Source organism: Scomber japonicus, chromosome 10, assembly GCF_027409825.1.
Source record: "Scomber japonicus isolate fScoJap1 chromosome 10, fScoJap1.pri, whole genome shotgun sequence".
Classification (NCBI taxonomy): domain Eukaryota; kingdom Metazoa; phylum Chordata; class Actinopteri; order Scombriformes; family Scombridae; genus Scomber; species Scomber japonicus.
In genome coordinates this window covers 12,086,926-12,104,761 of record NC_070587.1, presented here as the reverse complement: position 1 = coordinate 12,104,761, position 17,836 = coordinate 12,086,926, and the positions used below count along the sequence as shown (strand labels likewise).

The window sequence follows — 17,836 nt, the reverse complement described above, 5'->3', positions numbered from 1 at the left end:
TGTTAAATAATTCATTTATTGTTTGTTTTTTTATAGACCAATCAGTTTTCAAATGATATAATGCCATGAAACTGCACACTCTGATACAGTAGGTGGCGGTATGCACCTTTAAAGCTGGTTTGCGATCCGTCACTAAACACGAAGAAGGAGAAGACGCGGAAGCAGGACAACAGACAAGAAGGGAAGAAGACACTACTGAGCAGAGCAAAACTGATCTGATTTGTCCACAAGTCACACATTTACTCAAGCATCTGTGCTTGTCACTTTGTGTAAGTTTTGTCGTTGGTTGAAGATTTGTTTTACAGACTACATAGATAATACATCCTCACTGCCACAGGTCGGCTTGACTGTAAAATAAGTCAATGCTAGAGGCCTAGTTGACGTTAGCTTAGCTCGACATTTTGATGAGATGTATTTGCTTGGACGGCGACCACGTTTGCACAGTGTAGGCTAACTTACTAACCGAATAAATGAAGTACGCGGTGACCATATGGGTTGGTAGTGTCATTTAGCGCCAATTGACGTTGCTGTTGGCGCTGAAATGTCGGCGTCAGTCACGGCAGCTGGTTCAGTGAGATTGCGTAGTGTGCTAGGTTAACATTACTATCGGTGAGCAGCGATGCCGGATGGGAAATGTTAAACTATCTACTAATCACGATTGGCTGGTAAGACGTCATGTGAGAAGAAGTATAAACACATAATAATGTTTTACTATCCTTATCATTCAGGGAACTAAATTAATATGAGATAGCCTAGCCTAGAGATAGCTAACGTAGCCTAGCCTACAATGGAAAATAACATACTAAAACCCCCTTCACGTATATGCTGCAACCCTGAAGTTATCAGGACATTTCGCGGAGGAACTATATGTGTGAATGCAAATGTCCAAATCGGTAGTACTGTACAAAATAGACTTCATCCTCCTAGCTCACTAGTACAAAGTCCGTGTAATGTCTGATAAAGACTGTGTAGATACAGCAGCTCATTTACCGTAAGAGACGCATTGAATGAGTACAGAGGCCAAAATTATTGTACAAAAACTTAAAAATGTATTGTACATCTTGCATCATTGTTGGTGCGCTTGTGTTGGCTGCATGGTGAATTTAACTATGAGGATTGTCATTTTTGAAGACTTTAGTTAGCCGTAGTTAGCAGTTAATTTTCTAACCGATCATTGCTTGTGTTTATCAGTGGCTTTGGATATTTGCATTTACAACTTGAGGCGACGTTAGTTGTTGTGCCATTTGATGGCTATGTGTAGCTATTCTATTTTTTGAAAGTCAAGCTGAATTTTTATTTCACTTCATTCATTGTGGGCAGTGGATCAGCGGCATTGATCCAAGCAGTAAGCAGTGGAAGGACAGTTCCACGTTGCAGTCAGGTGTCTTTATGAACACAGGAAGAGGCGTCCCTCACTGTAATCATTCCTCTTGTTGGCTAGTAAAAAATCTCCTTCAAATACACTTTCAATGCCAGTTTATTGGACGCTCATAAGAGGCTTCAGCAGTCTGACCTAGTCATTCAGGTGGACACATTTACAGTCTTTTTAGCATCAAATTGCCTCTGTGTGTGTCCCTATTGAGCCGTGGTGGGAGTATAGTAACAAAAAAAAAAAACTTCAACACTAAAAAGACGTAATGTTTAAAGATATCTACTTGATTTGACTAATTTAGATGGCTGCAGCTTCATATTATCTTCAGATAAAATACTTTTGCTTATGGATTCTGGCCCTGATCACTTACATTGAAAGTGTATAATGAATGGATCTTTTAATGGTCAGTATGAAGAGGAGGAATGATTATGGCACCTGAGTGTTTCAAGGCAGTCTGGAAAAATGTTGGCCTTTTGTTAAATTTCTTGTTTAGAGATTGATCTGATCCATTGCTTTGTTTGGATCATAGCTGGTGCTGATATAGCAAATGGAATACAAGTAATTTGTAGATATGTGATCATAGTGCTGTTGTCTTTGCTGTGAAGTAGCTGTGTCCCACTTGAAGGCCGCCTTCCATGTCTGCGTTTCAAGAATGAATACATGATGGATCAACAAGGCTGTCCCCTTTTGAAGGCTCCTCCACATGCATCGGGAGATACTTGTTCAACCCTGCTATTATGGATCACATTGTTGGCTGAATAAAGGGAAATACCTCTTGGTAAACTTGAAAGTTTTCAACCTGACCATTTTGATGGGCAACTCCTGGATGCAGCAATAATATTGATCGATGGAAGGATCATAAACATTAAATGGTGGCCATGGCAGAGTCCTTTGTGGAATGACACATTCAGGAAGGTGGCACATGTTCAGTCCATTAGCCTTTGGCCTGCTTCTGTTGGATTATAAGTAATAAATTATAATAATTAACCAAGAATGTGAGTTGGTACAATTAAAATGTGAGGTGTACCACACACTTTCTGTTTAAGTATTTATGATAATGTGGTTGATTTACTTTTTACATTTTCCAAAGGTATGATTGATTATATGGGTCTGATCCAATTGATTGAGGGCATAAAGATGATTGTGCCAAATAGATAATTATCATAGTATTTTAAATGGGTTTGCTATTTTGACTTGTCCCTTTTTAAGCCTGCGTCTTTGAATGAACTGATGAATTTTAGGGCCATTGGTGTTTTTCAATAATAATTGAGTAATGATGGTAAAGTGAAGTCTTGCTTGGAACTTGGGTATACAGTAAAATAAATTGTTTGTGGTTGTTTGGAAAGTGGTTTGTGCTTAATATTTGACTTATTTTAGCTGCCATTTGATCACAAGGCTTTCTTTCTAGGGTGTGATCTACAGTGTATGTTGAATTGTTATTAACCTCACGAAATTTGAATTCAGCACTCTTCTGTTTTAAAGGCAGTTGTGGGCATTGATTGCCCCATGTCTCTGCTGTCCTCTATCCCACATTGCTTTTTAGGTTAAGCAGTGTTATGTTGGAATGCCAAGAAATTGTCGCTGCGCTAGAGAAACTCTGTTGGCAATAATGTTATTCTATCTGTCTGCAGGTGCTGTTATTTGTGCCACAGCATGGCGGTCGTCATCCGTTTACAGGGACTGAGAATAACAGCAGGTTCTCAGGATATTCGTAACTTCTTCACTGGCCTCAAAATTCCAGATGGAGGGGTACATATAATTGGTGGGGACCGAGATGAAGCTTTCATTATTTTTGCTTCAGATGAAGATGCGAGAAGAGCCATGACACGGTCAGGGGGTAGCATTAAAGGTTCACCCATTACGTTGCTATTAAGTAGTAAAGCAGAGATGCAGAATATGCTTGAAAAAAGTACAAGAAATGTAGAGCGGGAGAAAAGGAAGCTGCTTGAAGAGGATGCAAGACGTCCTAAAAGATCTGTGGACCGTGAGCCAGGCAGGAGTTCAGGTAGCAGATCCCGTCATACCTCTCCACCCCGGCACCAGAGGGCTTCAAACTCTGATTTTTTGCGCGTGTTCCTAAAAGGAATGCCCTTCACTATTACTGAAAAGGACGTGCTTAACTTCTTCAGTGGTTTACTTGTTGATGAAATAATCTTATTGAAAAATCAAAAGGGACAAAACAATGGAAAAGGTTTTGTCAAATTTGCAACCAGAGAGGATGCAAGCGAAGGCCTGAGGAGGGACAGAAAATACATGGGGTCAAGGTATGTGGAGGTGTACACAACAACAGAAGATGATTGGCATCGGGCTGTTGGTTCCAGCATGACTGGCAAGGTTGAAAGACAAAGATCCCCTGTTCGCAATCAGAGGAATCCACAATACCGTGCAAGGTCACGATCACCATTGGCCCAGAGGCCCACTGCTTCCTCCAACGAGGAATACTGTGTTTTTTTGGAAAACCTGTCCTATGCAGCGGAAAAAGACGACATAAAGAAGCTTTTTTGCAACGCAAGGCTTGAGGATGATCAGATCCTGTACATGATTAGCAATGATGGGAGGAGAACTAGATCTGCGTTTGTACTGTTCAAGAGTCTGCGAGACTATTCTGAAGCCACAGCTTGCGACAAAATTATGTTTTTCAACCGATGGGTTTTTATCCGTCCAATCTCAAGAGAGAACATGATCACCCTGCTGGAGTCTCAAAACATGGATGCCCAACCTCCAGAAAACTCTGGTAATCCTTATGACTCTGAGGAAATGTGTCTGTTTGTGCGGAATCTGCCATTTGATGTGCGGAAAGTTGAGATCATGGACTTCTTCCATGGGTTCAACGTCACAGAGGACAGGGTGTTTTTGCTGCATGACGATACAGGTGCTGGGGTTGGGAAGGCTTTGGTTCTCTTCCAGTCTGAGGCAGAGGCAACAAGAGCACTTTCTCACAATGGACTACGATTTCTTGGGTCAGTAGTTGCACTGAAATGCATTTCACTTTCTCAGATGAGGGAGTTGGGTGTGGAGCCACCAGTGGTGCAAGAGCCAATGCTGAGAGAGGACCAGTACTCAGGCAGGAGCAACGAGGTATCCGATCGCCCTGGTTTCGTAGAGCACCCTGACTCACGTGTCCGTCATAATAGCAAAGTACCAATGACTAATACACCATCCCACATCCATGGAGGCTATGATTATGAGCCCTATGCAGAAGGGTGTTTTGCTCCACAGGATGGCAGTAATGGCATTCATGGTGGCTTTGGCCCGTCAGTGCAGAATTTTGATGGTCCCACCTGTATAAAGCTTGTCAACTTGCCATTCCAAATCAAAAGTGAAGAAATCTATGACTTTTGCTATGGATATCGCATCATCCCTGGATCTGTGTCACTGCAGTATGACAACAGTGGAGCATCTTCTGCAACTGTAGTATTTGAGTCTCGTCCAGAGGCCTTGACAGCAATTGAGGAACTGAGTGGAAGACCAATAGGTGCCAGAAAAATACAGCTATTATTTGTGTGACATTGATTTTCGTGGCAGCTTACATGCCTGAGCAGTTTGGTTTGGACTGGACATACACACAATGTTGGCTGAAACAAAGCTATTCTAAGGGAAGCGTTTCCAATCCGTGTATCATTCGTTCTTTCCATTTTTAATTGGCAATCAAAAATCAAATAATGAAAAATTGACTGGTTATTTTGTTTTTTTTTATTATAAAAAATGCCTGGTTTTTCATATTTCAATTTTAGGCTCAGATCAAAAATACGAAATGGAAAAACAGGCAACATTTAATAATATTTAATTGGTCATCCGTCACTTCTGAATCTGAATCTAAAATTGAAATATGAAAAACCAGGATTTTTTTTTTTTTCGTTTGGTGTTATAATAAAAAGCAAAAAACAAAATAATTTGTCACGTTTTCCTTTTTTGATTTTTGATTTCTAATCGATAATAGAAAGAACGAATGATACACGGATTGTTTCTTTGCATTGCCTTTTTGTTAATAATGTGGTATGGCTGTGAACAGTAAATTAACTTTATGGTGTTTTTTTCCCCAACCACATTTTGTTTTATTGTGATATATATTTTTGTTGAATACAGTTAAATCACTGAATATGGGTTTGTTTGCAATGCTCATCTTAAGAGTGAAATGCTTGATTTTTAGTTTCCTGTTTAAGTATGGTTGTTCAATTTACAACATTCTGTAGAGAAATGTATGGGAAATTCAATGTATTTGTGGTTATTGTAAAAAGTGCAGTTTTTTTATATAAAGATGCGTACTTTTGAATTATTGGCAGTCTTTCTTCGTAGATCTTTCACAGGGCAAACAAAATGTGCTTGATATAAATCTTAAGTATATGAAGAGCAGGATAATCCTCACTTTAAGATTAAGTTAGGAAAGGATACCCTGAAGTGGTTTTCTGTGTTTATTTAATTGTAAGTTGGGATCTAGTTGCCTTTTTTTGTATAAAATCCATCAGATCAAGAGCAGGACTTAATCATAATCACTAGGAAGAGGAAAATGATTTAAATTATGTGTAAGGTATGAGCATCATGGTGAGATAAGATTAATGGTGGAGTTGGGCAGTGAAGCTGCAAAGATGTCAGAACATACATTGTTCCATCTTTGGGAGAGAAAAAATATAAACTTAATGAACCTAAACATGCAATAGCATTCACATCATAAAGCAGATATAGGAATACAAAATTATCTATTATATCAATCCCTTTGGCTTTTGGGTTTCAGTCATCAATTGAGTACTTAATTCAATACCCATAATGTGAAGCATTAAAATGCCTCAACCCCTCCACATTTAAATGATTTGATTTTTACATAATTTTGAAAGTCTTCAAATTATTAATATTTATTGCTCAAAGAATGCTTGTGTTAATTGCCTGTCTAGGTCTCTTGGGGAAAACAATGTAGTAGCTGTAGGTCAGATGGTTGCTCACAGGCTGAAGAAATCCAATCACACCAGAAATCAGGATCTGGATGTTTATTCTATGAAAGTAGAATCAGTCACAGTCAGCGTACACGCACACACTCTGTGTCTGCCTCCTGTACAATAGCTGTAGTCGTTTTTTTCTTTGTTGTGTGTAATTTTACAAAAAATAACAATACTATTGTAGATCAAATAAAATGTGCACACCAAAATGTATGCCCCATACACATCACATCCCTTCACAAGAACAATTTAAAAAGTACATTAAAATGTGCTTATTTCCTGCTTTTTAACTACTCAATTAATGCTGTCCTTTAAAAAAAAAATCATAAAACATTACAAATAACACTTTAAGACAAAAAATACTTCATCAAAACGTAGTAGCACATGGCACAGTCAGCATACACACGCTGCAGCAGGGTCTGTCTCTGTCTCCTGCAGCGAGTCACAGAAAATGCAAATGAGGAGAAACGTTGTAAGTAAAGTTACGGCCGTTTTGGGCGATGAAATACAATGGCAAAACTCAGTAATGCATTAACAAAGGTCTATTGTTACGTTTATGCAGTTTAAGACAGAATAAATGTCTACAGGCAAACAGCTATCACAACACACGTTTTCCCAGCACAATAGCTTGCCGAGAGTTTGGACCGACTTCACTCATGCATCCTTTGTGTGTTTCAGTAATTAAACCCCCCTCGTGCTACAACCGGTACTTTGAAAACTCGCAGTAACTCTAACTACTGTAAAAGGATGCACAGACATGTAAACTTTATAACAAAGCGTTACTGTGGACTATTACACTCAGGTTAGAGAATGTTCCCCAGATAGTACAATTTAAAAAATAATACTAACGTAATAAACATTGACTCAGTTACAACAGCAAGCAAGATATACTTTGACAATATTAAGTGTTTTACAAGAAACTGATTTAGCTAAAAGTACATATTTTTACCCCCACATACGCTGTTGTTTCACGCTTTAGTCCAACAGGTGGCGGTAATGCGCATCAAAGCTGTTTTTTACAACCGCCAATAAAGACCAACGAAGAGGACGCTGAGATTTGGCTTTGACTGGCATGACACTGGTGAGGTGAGCAAGCGGAAAACCACGCTGAGTGAATTTAGAGCTACAGGTGAATAATAAAACATAAAATGTATTTACAGTTGAAAAAAAAACATTACGTTAAGCTCATAATGTTGCCATATGAGTCACAAAGCTAATGTTGCTATAGCTAAAGTTTTGCTTTCGCAGAGTTTAAATTTCTGCATCATTATCAAGTTGCATTTTGGTATCATCACTTCGCCCAACTAGAATTTACTGGGTTACATCATTTTGTATTGCATCATGGTGCTAAAACTCAGTTGTGATGTTGTAAAGTAATCGTGTTTTATCGCTTGGCACAGTTGTTACCGTTAGAAAGTTGGTGTTTGTAGACGTTACACTAACCACCTGCGGGTATAGAGCAGTCCGTGATGTACAACGCACGGTTTCTCTCACATGTCAGCTTTATACAACACTATATACTGGACGCAAAGTAATGTCCACCTCTTGTCCAAAGTTGCTTCTTTCATGTAGCCTAAAATAGCGGTCTAAAAGATTTTTTTTAGAAACATTACGACTTGGTACTAACTCATAATGATTGTGAAGTTAGCTTACATTTGACCTACGTAAGCTAATAGCGGATCAACAAAAACGATTTAATAAATCCCACAACTGCTAACATTAGCTGCTATGCTACACTCAACCTCGTACACCCCCAAATCACTGTCTGGTGCATGTATATTTCTCAGAGATATTTTAGAAACTTCCTGTCAAATTATGTAATTAGGATATTTATTGGCAAGATAATGCACGCTTAATATTTGTCTCTGTTGCATACCTGTCTGCTGCGAATGAGCAAAAATATGTTAAATCCTCAAATAAACACTTAAATAGTTTTTTTTTTCTTGTCAAACAATTTTTGTACACTATGGATTTTGGTCCTCATCACTTAAACGGAAAGCCCATTTGAAGGGTTGAAGGGGTTTTGGTAACCAGTATGGACAGGAGCAAATATTACAGCAAGGAAAACCTCTTTGAGTGTTTATATGGACATCTGACTGCTGTTTTAAGACAGACTTGAAAACAGACAGTGTTGAAAAACGATTCCTGACATCAGTGATATCAGATGTTTCCACTTCTGAAATCACTGAAAACTAATATATTGAAAAAATAGTATTTGACTATATGTACAGCACTAGCTCAATTATGATGAGTAAGTCTTGTTAGTATGCAGGAGGCTTAAAATATGTTTGAACATCACTGACAGCAGAATGGAGGTATCAAGGAGAAGAATCCTCCAAAAACATCTGGAGCCAGCAAGACCCCTTCGTCGCTGCATTCATGTAGACATCGGTAAGCTGTCTGCACCAGTTAAACAAACTTGTAGGAATGGATAAACTTTATATGTTTTAACTTTATTGTGCTCATTATATATGGCATGCTCATAATGAGAATTCTGTCACTTAATTTAGAGCCCCAAATAAATGCTGCTACATGCGCACAGACACTGATGGAGGTAATGGATCAAGAGGTAAGCAATCCTAATGAAGACAATATTTTAATAAAATATCCCCAAAAAAAGTGAGAAAATGCCTATCACAATTTCCCAGAAGCCAAGATGAGGTTTTAATAGTTTTTGTCCAACCAACAGTCCAAAACCCAAATATATTCAGTTTACAATGATACATATGAAACAGAAAAGGAGATCATCTCATTTGAGAACCTGGAACCAGATGTTTGTCAGTTTAGTTTAATCAATTACTTTAAACGATTATATTGTTTCTCAGAATTGTGGCCAATCAAATAATTTTTGGACAACTAATTGATTCATCATTTCAGCTCATTCATATTTTGAGATTTTTGTGAAATTAAAATGACTTTAAACTATATGACTGTTAAGCAGTCAATAGTAAAGTTTTCTTTGATTTTTTTTTTTAATTTTTCACTTGATAGACAAATGTTGACATTGAGCAGTTCTACAAGATTATCAGCCTCCACAAACAAAAAGAAGGTAAGACACCATCAGAATAATATCCTCCTTTTGCCATTTTATCTGCCTGATTTGTACTCTTGTAATATTGATTTTTGATGTTTGTGTTTGTAGGCAGAATATCTTACACAAGAGATTTTTTAATTGGTCTTGCAAGTTGTCCTGAGGCCAGGAAGAAGCCAGAGTTCTTACCAGAGCATCCAATAGTCTTAACCAAGGCGGTAAGATGGGTGTTTGTTTTAAATCTCATTGTGTTATCAGTGTCATACTAATAATTCTACCATTTGGATTGAATTGTGTGTTTGTACCATCTTAACAGAGAGATCCCGAGCAGCTAAAGTTTCAGGAATCAATGTGGAATGGAGAAAAAGGAGACATGTGAGTTCATTTGTATAATCTCAGTGTGACTTAATCAAACCCAGCTCATACTCTAGACTAGTTTTAGAGTTAGTCTAGAGTATGATTTGAATGCACATTACTTTGAACACTAATCAGTATTTCACATTGGTATAAATAATTTTTTTTCAAAGGGTGTTTTGATGATTTTTGGTCAAACCCAGTGTGACATTTCAATAAAACCACTAACATGAACGGTGTTTAAAAAATAATTTGTCAATATATTTTTTCTGTTTTTAGGTTGGCAGAAAAGCTTCACTCGCCTTAAAAAATTGCACTGTTATTTACTTTCAAGCATGAAGAGTGTTTCTATTGTTTTGTTTTGTTTTTCTTATTGCTTTTTGTGTTGAATTTAATTTAAAATTTACATATTTATTATTTTTAGATAACAGTGTGGGGTGAAGTTGCACAAAGTCAAATGACTAACTTTGTTTTATTTACTGAAGTGTGAGTATTGCTTTTTTTGCTTCCTTTTTCTGCTGTGTAGTGAAGTATTTATATTTTGTAAAAAAGAAAATAAAAAAAAAAGAAAGAAGAAAAAATCTTGACTCTCCAGCTTTGGTTGTCGTCATATGTAGTTAATTGCTTATGTGATAACCAAAAAGGTGGTAGTAATGTTCTACAAGTCCAGTATTGCTTAAGGTTACAGAGGTCAATAAAGTTTTGGACTTCATGCTAGCAACATCGCATTGTGTCTGAGCTTTTTTTCTTGTTAGAAAATATGGAATAAAACATGGTACCAGGAGTGAAAGCTGTGCATTGTCTGTTGTCAGAATGCTTTAAATTCACTGGAAATGTTGACCACAGCTGGCTTACGTTTAAGCAGCAAATCCTGCTGTAACATGGCTGCTGGACTGGACAGTGAAAGATTATGTTAATGCTAACTCTAGGTTGCGCACAGATCATTGAGGTATACAAGACATTTGTGTTTGTAAACAATACAGGAGATAACAGTCAGTGTTGAATCCTTTTTAAAGGACCAGTACGTAGGATTTTGGGTTACTGTAGAAACATGTCACTACAACTTGGTGTGCTCTGTGGAAGAGAACCCACTCCCTATGTGGTTACAAAGGACTCATTCTCAGGTAATGAAATGAATGATTGATTGACATGATGACTCATTTTCAGGTGATTGCACACTAGTGAAAGCATACATACTCATGAATATTATGTTGTATTTCTGGCAATGGGTCTTACACACAGTCTGGGTCATGATATAAACCAAAGCAGCGCCCTGCTTTTGGTAAGCAGTGTTCACAGAATTCACTTTTTTATGTGAGCAAAAAAAATATTTGGGAGTTGTTGGAGACTAAAACAGCTTAATTGAGTGAAACTGCAGCTTTGATTGTTCAGCATCAAACCTTGTATTTTAACACCTAAATTAAAAGATACAATCTCTCTCAATAAAATTAATAAGCTTCTCTTTTCAATCACATTTTAGTCATATAACAATATTCAAAGTCAGGATAAGCACATTGCTGAGAGTTTAGCCAGAAGGAAATTGAGTTGAAGCATTTTATAAAGATATTGTATACCACTGGTTCTCAAACAATTTCACATCAAGGACCCATAGCATTTGGTAATTATCACCACAGCCTTAAAAATGCAACCAAACTATTATTATCCAGCTGCCTGTAATCATTTGGCAACAGAGATGTTCTCAGTTATATGTGAATGTAGAAATTGCACAGCTGCTACGTGACAAAAGTAGTGTAGCCCACATCCTGTTTATCCCCCCCCCCGTTTTTTTCCCCCAACATCCCACTAGTAGAATATGCGGCCAGGATCTTTTTTCTTTTTCTTAAAAAATAATGAACAAAAGTATAATATACAACCATTCAGGTACACAGTAGCAGCACATACACATCACATTTAAACAACTATGCATAGCCTACATATGCATACAATACAAATAGCCTACTTATTAAGAGCATCAAATGAAAATATTAAAAGACGGTTATGTACAATTATATATAGTCTATAAAAAAAGAAATCCGGAGTACATATAAACAAAATATAAACATATTCAGTCAGAGGTTTCATGTGGGGAGTTCTATAATATTTCAATAGCTTATTTATTTAAGCCTATTTCAGCCAATGTGATTACAACTTTTCTTAAAATAATTACCTTGTAACCCAAAATAATGACGAGAAACTATCTAAAAAAAATGAAATACTGATGAGTCATAACATAAGTCACTATTTTGATATAGGCTAGTTTCTCATTATTTGGATATATTAAGAAATGTTCTCATTATAAAGACTTACGTAATGTTTTCCATACTTTTTACACTGAGTGATTTGAGTAGAGTAGAGAAAAAAAGATGATATTGTAAGTAGTAATTTAGCTCATTTGTATTTGTGAATTAAACACTTAGCGCAGTGCGACGCCCATGACGTGCAGGACGTCACATCATTGTGGGCTGGAGCTCACGTCAGAGGTGACGACGTCAGATGTCCAGAGAGCGATTTTAATTTGTCAGAGGCAGCGAGCGGCTACACACCAAAACGTAAATATCTGTCTGTTTTTTGAAGCTTTCTGTATTCACTTGTCTTCTTCTGTTGACATGATTTGAAGGTAAATACGGAGCTAATTGACTGTTTTTCCTCGCGAGCGATAAGTGCTGCGTACGGCAATGCGATGCGATGCTGGGGGTGTCCTTAATGTGACAAAAGTGTCTTAACTGTGCGACTTTGTCTATTAATTTTCGGGTAGACTAGTTCCTCGCCACGTGTGAGGTTAAGCATACACCCCTGCTGGTTATTGTAAGGTTCAGGTGTTGTTCCAGGTTGGTTCGAGATGAATGACTTTTTTTTTTCTCTGACACAGCTGTTTTCAGGAAGATGGATCTAAAGGACGACAAGCAGACCGTGTCACACAGCAGGTGAGGGGCCTTATGTTAAAACACAACCAGATTGTTTGACAGGATTGAAACGTTTACCAATGGTTCATTTTGAAACGAGGAAACTACTGGGTGTGCCGGGGTGTAAGGAAGCTGACTTATTTCCTGTAAGTCCCACACATTGATTAACTTATACTGCTGTACAAAAGTTTGATAGCCTACCTTTTATAGACCTATTGAAAAGAGATGGGTGATATACCCTCAAAATTGTATCAAGATATTTCAAGGAAATTTGCGATAATGATTATGACGATATAGAAAAGTGATTGCATGTAGTAGTGTAAACGAAATGAAGGGCATTTTCCATCTTTCTTTTCCAATGAGCTACTGTCATTGATGAAAGACTAGTCTAACTCATTCGAAATGTAGATCTATTGCCACAAGGTGGCAGCAACAGCAGCATGATAATGCAATGTAGCTAGTGATACATAAATCAAATGTAAACACAAAAGTGACCTAGGTAGTATTATCTTAAAAGGCCTTATTGGATTAATGTTGTCATCAACTCTATAATATAAAAATAATTTTTGATGCCTTATTTTTCATAAAATTGGAAAAATCCTTTCACTCGTAAGTCGAAACTCAAGTGTCCGCATAATAAACCATTTAACTTATTGTCTATGAGGCAGATACTGTTACCAAGGGGCATATTATCTGTTTCCCACTTAACATGTACATCCTAATACAATGTAGGGGATTGGGAATGTGTTTGTGTCTCAAAGCATTTAGCATTTACTTTCAATAAACTCAATAGCAAAGTGTCTGAATTTCTTTTCTTTTTTTTGATAGAGAGTATTTCTGATGAAAACATTTCACTTTGAGGTCTGTGGGGTTTCCACATTTAGTGTTTCATCACAAATGAAAATCCTATCTCTATAGTAGTTGGGTGTAACATACAGTCACTGTATGACACACAGTAGACTCACAGGTCTGTCTCTATGAACAAAAGCATTAAGACACTGACCTGGACAATCTCCTAGGTTTTGTGGTTAAAACTGTGTAGAAACCTGCATTGTAGAACCAATCCAAAGTCTAGGGCAGCTCTTCATGTTGGAGCAAGAGTATCATTTTGGATTTGGTGTATCCTTGTCAAAATGTAAGGGGCACAGGTTTGTTAGCCTCCATTCTTGCCGCTTTTCAATTACCTCGCATTAAGAAATCACAAGACTTCGGTTGGTGGAGATCTCCAAAAATCTACCAAAACCGTAGCAGATCAAAATGAAAGCATTTACATGGCTAGATCCTGAAAGGTTATGTGTGAAATTAGCTTTTTTTAGAGTTAACATATTATTGAATGAATAAACCAAATAACTAAATTATAAATGGCAATTCAGTTGGATTATCAGGTTAGGACTGACCCTTAACAGTCTGTTATTTATCCCCCTCAAGCCCTGTTTGTGTGCACAACCCACATCTGGATTCACTGAAAGATGACATTCTCTACCACTTCAGCCTGGGAACCGGCACTCATGACCTACCTGCTATGTTTGGTGATGTCAAAGTAATGATTTTTTGAGATATTAATTTGTGGAAAAATATTACATTCATAATCATCTTTATATGGCAATAATTTATTATAGTTTTTTTTGTGTGTGTTTTCTTTCAGTTTGTGTGTGTTGGAGGCAGTCCCTGGAGAATGAAAGCATTCATTGAGTACATTGCTGCTGAGCTCCGTATGGAAGACCCCAAATCAGAGTACCCAAATATCTGTGCTGGAACCGACCGCTATGCCATGTACAAAATTGGCCCTGTACTCTCTGTCAGTGTATGTAAAACCAAAAGATCATTTTATTCTGTTATATCAAACAAACACTATACTACAAATATGAAGGAAATACAAGACTACATTCTGTATACTTGGTGTCCTTTAATTTTAAAAAACTGCATAAACGTTAACATTTTGTGTGACATGCTTTATTTTGCAGCATGGGATGGGCATCCCATCTATTGCCATAATGTTGCATGAGCTGATAAAGCTCCTCCATCACGCACGCTGTACAGATGTTACAATCATACGCATTGGGACATCAGGTGGAATAGGTAAGCTTATTATTTGAAAATATTTTGAATGATCCAAATACCTGATTTTACATCCAGTTATACATCTTCTGCCTTATTAAACCGTGCTAGTTTCCCTGTGATTCTCTAAATGAACTCAATGATTACTTTGCTTGACCTTCTGTGTCTTCACATGCCTATGTCAGGAGATGAGTCATTGTGGTCATATTAGTATTGTCCACAAATTGTCCACAAAGATGCATATTTCTTAGTTTTACCACAAGAGGGAGACCAAAGTTCCTCAGGTTTTAGAGCACTCACATAAGGCTTTCTATTTCTCCTGTTTTTTGGATGAGAGAGCACTTGTATTTTTTGTTTTTAATATGTTTAAGTAAGTTATTAAAATAAGTCTTTTATTTATATATATATATATATATATATATATACATATGTGTGTGTGTGTGTGTGTGTGTGTGTGTATATATAATTGCTAGTATGGCTAAACATTATGGCTTGATTTGATTGTAGCAGGTATGACTACATTATTGTAGTAGACTGTAGCACTGAATTACAAATTGAGCTAAAGATGGTATCTTAAATAATTTAAAATAAGAGGTTTAATAATTTATTTGGATGGCCTTCATTTGAAAATGACCATAAGACTTATGTTAGTTAATCTTTCATTAATCCAGAATGTCAGTCCAATTAAAATGTCTTTTAATTAAAACATCCTGCGCTTCTGGTCTAGAGATTATTGTTCATCTCACTTGCCATTTTTGGTTTTTAGGGCTTGAACCTGGCACTGTTGTTGTCACCAAACAGTCTGTGGACGCCACCTTCCTGCCCAAGTTTGAGCAGGTGATCCTGGGTAGGATAGTGGTCCGTAATACTGATCTGGACCAAAGCCTGGCTGAGGAGCTGTTGCAGTGCAGCAAGGAGCTGAACCAGTTTAACACAGTGATAGGCAACACCATGTGTACACTGGATTTCTACGAAGGTATGAGTTCTACTGCATTCATGTGTTAATCGCATTGTTCACTGATATGTACAGTGTTTCAGCTGTAATGTACATATTTGTGTCTGTCATCTCTATCTCATCAATCACCCAGGCCAAGGCCGTTTGGATGGTGCTTTCTGCTCCTACACTGAGAAAGATAAACAGGAATACCTCAGTAAAGCCAATAAGGCAGGAATCTGCAATATTGAAATGGAGTCATCTGTTTTTGCTGCCATGTGCAAGTTGAGTGGCCTGCGAGGTAAGAAATGATTCTATCAGCTTTACACGAAAAGATGGGAAAGTTTTAACACATAGAATGTTGTCTTTGACTCCTTATTGGGTTTCTAACATTAATTTCCTGTTCTGTAAAGCGGCTGTGGTGTGCGTAACATTACTGGATCGTCTGAAGGGGGATCAGCTGAGCAGCTCTCATGAAGTTCTTCACAATTACCAACAACGTCCTCAGATACTCGTTGGCCACTACATCAAGAAGCATTTGAATGTGAATACAGTACGTAGCTAAGTTCAGAGCATCTTTTCGTGAACCCGAAAACAGAGTGCCCTGTTAGCCAAGTGGTTACAGCACATGCCATATATCCAATGTCCCTGGTTCGAAGCTGGCAAGGGACCTTTGTTGCATTTAGTACCTACTTCTCTCTCCCCATGTTTACTGTTTGCCTCTCTGCCACTAATTTACTGATAAAGGCAAAAAAAACCAACAACATTGAAAACATGTAAAGCAATAACACAGCTTTAAGCTATTTTTATACATTCTTTTCTGCTGAGCTTTACCTTTAATATCTAGAATCATGACCAAAACACTGAAGTTATACCGTGCCTGCTATATGTCCTTTAACACTGATTTAAGAGACTATTTCACCATAATTATAAACCGTCACGCACTGTGCTTCTCTTCATTTTCTCTTTCATTCAACTGTAACAATTTACTGAGCTTCAAATATAACACCAGCAGACTATGGTCATCAAATCTGTCTTATTTAAGGCTTTCTTTGTTTTTATACAACATGTAAAGCTACTTTTCTATAAAACTTGAACCACATCATGACTTTTGATCAGTCCAAACTTACAGCGGGTAAGATAACAAAAGTCATCTTAACTGTCAGTAAGTCTTTCTAGTTTCATTCAAATTTGTGTCCTTGTGATTTTGGAAAACAGTATAAATATGTACTATATCATCTTGAGTATTTTTTTATGCTGATTGTATGTTTTGTTTTCAGGATTAGGCTTCTGTATTTATTTTCTGGAAGTTTCATTCACAACCTCAAAACCTCAAAATGTCACTGCTTTTGAGAAAAATAAATTCCACTGGATGTCTTGATCAATAAAGCTTTAATAAAGAAAACTGAAGGTGTTTTATTTTGTGTTCTGGCTCTGAGCTGAAGAGTTGCACGTGTTCTTTAGTTATTTCTCCGACATACTCGTGAGCAGGTCTATTGCTTTATGAACCCTATTGTGGTATGTGCAGCTCCAGAGAAGCTTGGTTAAGTCAAGAGCAATACACTGAACATTCATAATAAATAATGATTAACTTCCTGAATATGATCTCTGCTGAATCATTCATTTTGATGGCAAGGCAGCTAGGTACAATATGTACAATTTCTTTCTCTAAGCTTATGTGACTCAGAATGTTTAGAATCAACCTATGTTGATATAGGCAACAAGAGTTATTATGGTTACATTATAGACAATGGATCTCAAATGTGTAAATCGTCTCCCTTTTCCTTAAAAAATATTTTTTCTTCTTCGTTTGAGCTTTGTGCAGGATGATGTATGTGCATTATTTTCACATTAATCTGCTGAAAGTGGGAAATTTCTGTATATTCAATCTACACTATTGTGAGAATGCATTTAACTGTGAATTAGCAGATATTTTAGCAATCAAACCTTTGAAATGAAAAGCATTTGCATAGTAATAGATTCTGGGATTTTTTAATGAGGGAGGAGCATATCATTTTTAATTGAACGTTTTTTGAAAAGAACAAAAACATTATTCAATGTAGAACAGCAAAAAAATCCATTTTAAACATTTCTTGAGGGGATGGTGGGATTAAACTGGACGGTCTCACTAATAGCAAGTCATTTCCAATCATTTTTACATGTTTTTTATGGCTGCGCGTCAGAGCACAGAGGAGGGTCTGCTTGCGCGCTCCCGTACGTGCCCACCTCCTGTCTGCCATCCGATCCCAACCC

At 37.2% G+C, this 17,836-nt stretch overlaps 3 protein-coding genes across 5 annotated transcripts; all 3 read left to right on the top strand.

Annotated features, from left to right (window-relative positions):
* The first annotated feature begins 167 nt into the window (after positions 1–167).
* Positions 168–5,629, top strand: rbm12bb (RNA binding motif protein 12Bb). The gene is made up of 2 exons (XM_053326774.1): positions 168–269; positions 3,004–5,629. Exon 2 carries the CDS (start codon positions 3,026–3,028, stop codon positions 4,877–4,879), a length of 1,854 nt encoding a protein of 617 aa, XP_053182749.1. The 5' UTR covers positions 168–269; positions 3,004–3,025; the 3' UTR covers positions 4,880–5,629.
* Positions 5,630–7,373: 1,744 nt separating this feature from the next.
* gra (granulito) lies at positions 7,374–10,762 on the top strand. 2 transcript variants are annotated; one of them, XM_053327149.1, is made up of 7 exons: positions 7,374–7,432; positions 8,609–8,694; positions 8,814–8,872; positions 9,295–9,352; positions 9,446–9,552; positions 9,651–9,709; positions 10,705–10,762. In XM_053327149.1, the coding sequence occupies exons 2-7, from the start codon at positions 8,613–8,615 to the stop codon at positions 10,715–10,717; spliced, it is 378 nt and encodes a 125-aa protein (XP_053183124.1). In that variant the 5' UTR covers positions 7,374–7,432; positions 8,609–8,612; the 3' UTR covers positions 10,718–10,762. The 2 variants fall into 2 exon arrangements, with proteins under 2 accessions (XP_053183124.1, XP_053183123.1); XM_053327148.1 differs by lacking the exon at positions 10,705–10,762 and adding an exon at positions 9,968–10,011.
* A 1,441-nt stretch (positions 10,763–12,203) lies between these two features.
* Positions 12,204–16,978, top strand: upp1 (uridine phosphorylase 1). Of its 2 annotated transcripts, none has more exons than XM_053326665.1 (8): positions 12,204–12,237; positions 12,558–12,612; positions 14,020–14,131; positions 14,237–14,395; positions 14,556–14,670; positions 15,416–15,625; positions 15,738–15,884; positions 15,997–16,978. In XM_053326665.1, the coding sequence occupies exons 2-8, from the start codon at positions 12,572–12,574 to the stop codon at positions 16,146–16,148; spliced, it is 936 nt and encodes a 311-aa protein (XP_053182640.1). In that variant the 5' UTR covers positions 12,204–12,237; positions 12,558–12,571; the 3' UTR covers positions 16,149–16,978. The 2 variants fall into 2 exon arrangements, with proteins under 2 accessions (XP_053182640.1, XP_053182641.1); XM_053326666.1 differs by having other exon boundaries at positions 12,212–12,237; positions 12,565–12,612.
* The last annotated feature ends 858 nt before the right edge of the window (positions 16,979–17,836 follow it).